The 6,098-nt window shown below is 58.2% G+C and overlaps 1 protein-coding gene across 2 annotated transcripts in view; it reads right to left on the bottom strand.

The window, feature by feature from the left end:
• PNP (purine nucleoside phosphorylase) overlaps positions 1 to 4,554 on the bottom strand; it is a 13,491-nt gene extending 8,937 nt beyond the window's left edge. The window contains exons 1-4 of one of the 2 annotated variants that reach the window (XM_019513232.1): positions 4,461 to 4,554; positions 1,282 to 1,451; positions 1,045 to 1,148; positions 681 to 856 (exon numbers count right to left, since the gene is read on the bottom strand). In XM_019513232.1, the coding sequence (XP_019368777.1) occupies positions 681 to 856; positions 1,045 to 1,148; positions 1,282 to 1,451; positions 4,461 to 4,480 (470 nt within the window). In that variant the 5' untranslated portion in view covers positions 4,481 to 4,554. Of the gene's footprint in view, positions 1 to 680; positions 857 to 1,044; positions 1,149 to 1,281; positions 1,452 to 1,614; positions 2,130 to 4,460 lie in introns of those variants that run through there. The other variant, XM_019513233.1, reaches the window with a different exon arrangement.
• Positions 4,555 to 6,098: the final 1,544 nt, after the last annotated feature.

Raw genomic sequence — 6,098 nt, 5'->3', positions numbered from 1 at the left:
CAGGAGGAGAACCCATGCCATCAGTATCTCCAGCCAGGGCCTTACCCACTAGGCCAGCAAGCTCTCCTAACAGGGGCCTGTCAGCTGCGCCTCTTGACTCGGCGCCTCTGGCCACAGCAAGGAAAGAGTCAGGGGGTCCCAGGAGTAAAGAACTTGCCCAGGATTTGGGCTCATGACACCAAGTCTCTGGACCAGCCCTCTCCCCACCAGGCTGACAAGCTCACCTGAATGAGAAGCTGTCGGCTGCGCCTCTTGACTCAGTGCCTCTGAATGAGGTCTTGTGACAGTCAAGATAAAGAAAGACACTAGTCTTCCCACCAAAAGACACACTTTTCCCTTATCAGGGATTGAACTCTAGTTTTTCTTATATACCAGCACGGGACTTGGCCCACCAGGCTACCAGAAACACAGGCTGGGGGTTTTGGAAGTAATAGATGTCTTCTGTTGAGATATATAGAGCTAGAAATAGAGGATCTGTAGTCTCCTCTAAGGAGAGATATCTTTATCTCTATATATGTCTAAGCTGTAGTTTGGCCTGGACACCTGAGCCCCAGGACATGTTGGGAGTAAGACTCTGGGGTGCTGATCACCATGGAGACAGGAAGTAAAGGAGGCGGGGGAAAGACTGGGGTGCCTGGGAGTACTGGCTGATCCTCAGGTGCCGGGGCAATGGCTCTTACCTTTCCTCATTGGGCCCCACCAGGGGGTTGATCCCAGCCAAGCCTGGCATGTTAATGTGGTCAAGGATGATCATGATGTCCCCCACATTATATTCTGGGTTGAGGCCACCAGCTGCATTGGTGACAATTAGTGTCTCCACCCCCAGCAAGTGGAAGATCCGTACCGGGAACGTCACCTGGAAGAAAGGTGGGGGGTGAGAAGGATCGGGTGCCCCCTCATGTGAAACAAGCAGTTCTAGTAAAGCTTGAGCTTTCTCTCTCCTGCCCCAAACTCTTCCAGTGGCCCTCCTTCTCAGGCCACACAGCCTTCTGCCAGTCCAGGGTCCTCCCCTCCACACCATGTCTGCCAGAGGCAGCCACTCACCTTCCACAGGGGATATCCCTCGTACATATGGAAGCGACCCTGCATCACCACGCAGGGCGTCCCAGACAAAGTCCCAAAGACTAGCTTTCCTGCATGACCTAGGACTGGAGAGAGACAGCAAACAGTTAAACCCAGCTTGATTTCCCACTGTCCAGCACAGCCTCCCCTTCCCCATCTCATCTTCTCCTGCCCTCTCACACTCATTACACAGTCCAGCTGCCCCTTCATCCCAAGTACCTGTGCTCTGGGGGAAGTTGGGGATGTCCGTGTACTTGATCACCACTTGATCCTTCAGGAGACCAGCCAGGCCCCCGAGGCCTGAACCACAGATAACAGCCACGCGAGGCCGCAATTTGGTGTTGGCCTGGAGCCATTCAGCTGTCTCCTTGTACTGCTCGTAGGTGTACCTTGAAGACAAAACACCGGCAGGTAAAGCAGCCACCACAAACTGTCCTGCCTCCGTCTCACTCCTACGCAGATGCAAAGTCTCTCCCAGGAGCTCTCTTGCGTTATGTCTCATTCCCATTCTCCTGAGAAGCCACCCTCACCCCTGGCTGCGGAGACAGACACCTTTTCCAATACATCACTTCCTCCCATACACAAGCAGCAACAAACCACCTTTAGGATGAAACCAGGCTGACATTCGGTAATCCAATTACCCAATAGTTTGGGGAAGGAGATTTACAGCAGCAATCCTGCTGCAACTTGCCTGGGGCCAATCATGTGACAGGAACTTGAGATGTGTAAAGCAAACCATAATTACTAATGTAATAGGAAGCACATGCAACCCAAACAATATTTGCCTTCTTGGGTTTTTCCACCCATATCCATCATTAACTGCTCTCAGCTGAGGTTACACAGCAAGGACATCCTGAGATGGACGCATCCAAAACTCAATGGAAACTTCCACCAGGGGAAAAAACATTCTGCCCTGTTCCTGGGTGGGTGTAAAGCAGCTTCAGCTTAGCTCTGGCCAAGCCTCCAGCTGGGAATCTGGCCCACAGTCCAATAAGCCTTGTGCTTGGGCGAGTCCAAGTAATTAGCTGGGTTAAAAAGCCACATGACCCTCATGCTTGCAGGAAAAGGCAGAAAATTAGATTTGCTGTGATTAAGTCCTGAGGCTGGATCAGTCCAACGAGAATTGAGCCAGGAGGGGGGCACCCTGCTGGGGCACTGGGGCCACCACCATCTATCCGGGGAATGCATCCCCCAACTCCACTCCCTGCAGCACAGCAGCCCGCTGCACTAACTGCAAGTGCAGAACACCACCCCCTCCCCAACCAGAGCTTGCACCTTGCTCCCTGCAGGAAGGCCACCGTGCAGTCAGCACCAGCTGCCAGGGGAGAGCACTCCTCTCTAGAGCCAGCCCCTTGCACTGCACTAGGATGCTGACATCAGTGCAGGCCTCAAGCAACAGCGACTCGCGTGGATCCCCCACCCACACTTTGCCCCTGCTTAGCAAAGACTCTGAAGTGAGCTCTGAACAGAGTTGGATGTATGCTCCTGCCTCCCGTGGTCCCAGAGCAGCCGCCGGCACACGCCGCAACTTGGCAATGAAGCCAACTTCATTGGGGGGATCCCCTGTGGGAGTAGGACTGAAAAGCACCATCTTCTGTAAAGGACTCGTTTGTCCCCGAGGTCACAGAGAAGGACTTTGATCCAAGGCTGCTGGACACGTGTCTTAGGAATGCATGGCGGCACGGGCGCCAGGACAGGGGGCAAGATCACATGCGTGTGGGTGGGTGGGGGGAAGTGAGGGGAACAGTTTTCTTGCTACTGGCATCTTCCCCAGTCAGTTGCTTGCCATCCAGGACAAGTGCCAAAGTCTGGGGGAAGTTGGAAACACTCTCAGAAAATGCTGCCCTGCCACAGATAGGGATGAATCCTGGCTCACAAGCCAGCCCACTACTCTAGCTAGCTAGACCCCACTGCCCTCCTCTAGCTGGGGATAAAGTCCAGCAGGCCAAGCCCTCAGCCCCTTCAACACCTCCCTCACCTCCACCCAGCTGCACTCCCCAACTCCAGGGCTGGGTGTGAGCAAATCTCCCCCATAACCACATGGAGAGGGTCAGATTTACATGGCAGCCAAGCTGGGATCTCTCACAAAGGGGGGTCCCATCAGTGACACTGGAAAAACGCTGGTAAAACCATGAGAACCCTGCTCCGGAGGGGAACCACCTGATCCATCCCCTGGGAGTAACGAAGAGTCAAAACACGCCGGGCAGTGATCCAAGTGGCTATGCCAAAGCACCTGCTTCTGGTTCCCCCGCCCCACAGACCTAGCTCTTCTCCACCATCTGCTCTTGGGGACTTGCAGCCCCGCCACGCAGGCCGTTCCCCACCACAACTGGAGAGGGGCTCAGAAGGGCAAAAGCAGAAAGCACCAGGATGGGCACCGCGCGTGACCGTGGGCCACTGGGCACTGCCCTACTGAAGGGACACGGCTTGCCAAACTGGCCTGGGACAGGAGGGCATTGCATAGCCAGGGGGAGGGACAGGGACAGACGCCCCCCTCTCCCCCCAGCAGAGACACGTAGCAGGCCAAGGTCATTAACCTCCAACTGCCAGATGCCCACACCGGGAGAGACCTGCCCTCCTAATGCATAACCCCCTCCCCGCCCCGGGCTCTGCCGTGACCCGTATCCGCTCTTGCTCAGCTCCGTGCCTACATGCAGCATCTCACATCCCTGCCCTGTGGCTGAGTCAACCCTTGCCCCGCACCTAACTCCATGTTGAGCCAGACCGGAACTTAACAATGCTGGGCTGGTCCCAAGCGCAGCGGGAGGTGCAGGCAGAGGGACCTTCCTCATGCCACCTGGCTTTGCATAATCTGGGCAGGGGAAGGTGTGCCGGCAGCAGAGCGGCGCACGCGGGCTCCCGTCTCCACAGCGAGCAGCAAGTTCTTTTCCTGGGGACCCCAGAGCCCCGTGGAGCCGGGGAGGCCGGCGGCCCCCCCCCCCCCCGCCACACCCTCGTTAATGAATAGCAGCTTTCCCGCCCGCCCGGCGCGGGCACCTGCCGCCCCCGCCCAGCGACCCGCCGGCCGGGCGCGCAGGCTTTGTTCCACTTCGCAGCGCGGGCTGCCAATTGGCTACGACGCGAGGGTGTGAGCGCCGCCGCGCGCTCTCATTGGCCGCCTGCCCAGAGCCGGCCGTGAGGTCACAATCGGGAAGGGGACCCGAGCCGGCGGGGGGGGCGGTCGAGCTCTCCCCTCAGCCCGCCCTGCTCCTCCCGGCCCGGGGACCCCGCAGGCACCCGAGCAGAGCCCCCCCCTTGCCGGGCCCTGCCCCCGGACACAGTCGCCGGCTGCCCGGGGGGCCCCAGGAGTCCGGGCTGTACACCCCCGTATGTAAGCGTCTGCCCCCGCCGCCTCCCCGAGCCGGAGCCCCGCGCCCGCCCCGGCCCGGCCGCCGCACCTCTGCTCCTGGCGCGCCATGCTGCTCCGCGTGTCCCGGGAGATGTGAGGACAGATTCCCCCCTCACGCGCGCTAAGACACCTCGCGTCACCCCCGCCGCAGCCAATCGGCAGCCGCCCGGCGTCTCCATGGCGACGGGCTGGCAGGGGACCGCGGGCGGGGCCGGGGGCGGGGCTTTGGGGCCAGCTGGACCTCGCCGGGCTGAAGGGTGACTGCCGCACCCAGGGTGACTCCTGCTGCACCCGGGGCACACCACCCTGGCCATCTCCAAAAAGCATCTGTGACCCCGGCGGTCTTTCCTGCCCGAGTGCAAGGGCAGCTGGACCCCACCATCTGCGCGGTCCCTTCCAGCCCCTAACATCTTTGCGAGGATGAAAGCCAGGCCCTTCCCAACCCTGCATGGGGTCAGGCAGCTGCAGCCAGCAGAGAAGGCACAGACCCACTGGCAAGCCGCGCGCCCAGTCACCCAGGCGTGCTCCTGCCGGCGCGCCGCGCGGCTCAGAGGGAATGCTGCAAGCCGCCCCCGTGGCACAGGTCGGTTCCGGACTCACACAAGCACTCAGTAGGTCATGTCTAGTCCAGCCCCCTGCTCCAAGCAGGACCAGCCCCACCTACATCATCGCAGCCAAGGCTTTGTCTACCCCGCGCTTAAACACCTCCAAGGATGGAGATTGCACAACCGCTCCGGGTAACCTGTTCCAGCACTTTACTACCCTCCTCGTGAGAAAGTTCTTCCTAATATCCAGCCGCAACTTCCCTTGCTGCAGCTTGAGCCCATTGCTCCTTGTCCTGTCATCTGCCCCCACGGAGACCAGTCCAGCTCCATCCTCTTTCGAACCTTCCTGCTGGTAACTGAAGGCTGCTATCAAATCCCCCGTCCCTCCGGTCTTCTCCAGACCAAATAAGCCCTGTTCTGTCACAAGGCATGACCCCCAGCCCCCAAACCATTTTTGTTGCCCTCTGCTGGTCTCTCCAACATGTCCACATCCTTTCTGCAGTGGGGGGCCCACAGCTGGCCACAGGACTCCAGATGTGGCCTCCCCAGTGCTGCATCGAGGGGAAGAATCACTGCCCTCCATCACTGCTTGCAATGGTCACTCCCCTCCCCTCGGTGTAGAGGTATTGAATACCCTTCCCATTGATGTGCCCGTCTTCCTGCCCATCGCTTCTCTGAGGTAAGGATCACTTGGCCCATTGACTAGGAAGCATGGGAACCGAGTCAGGACCTGTGATTTCCTGAGCTATGACACAGCACAAAAACAACACAGGCAAGGGGGACTTGTTGCTCTCAAAGGAGCTTTATTGCAACAATAAAGCTAACACACACACCCACCAAGATAGCAACAGCTTCCTGTTGATGCTGTCATGCCAGCTCTCAGGAAGTCACACCTTACTCCTACATCTCTCCCTCTCAAGATTGCCAAAGAACTTCACAATCCTCTTGAGGAGAAGTTGCAAGCACATCACCGTCTTGCGAGTCTTTACCACTTCCCTACCAAAAGAGAAAAATCAAACAAAAACGTCAACAAGCCTTTCATTTAAAGCAGACAGGTTCACAAATCATGTCTATTGGGTGACCTAGCGCAGTCAAGAGGTAGGACATGATGGAGACGCTCTCGATTCCTATGGAGAAGACCT

Source organism: Gavialis gangeticus, unplaced genomic scaffold, assembly GCF_001723915.1.
Source record: "Gavialis gangeticus isolate Ggan-Ray unplaced genomic scaffold, GavGan_comp1, whole genome shotgun sequence".
In the NCBI taxonomy this organism is placed as follows: Eukaryota; Metazoa; Chordata; order Crocodylia; family Gavialidae; genus Gavialis; species Gavialis gangeticus.
This window is presented reverse-complemented; position numbering and strand designations above follow the sequence as displayed.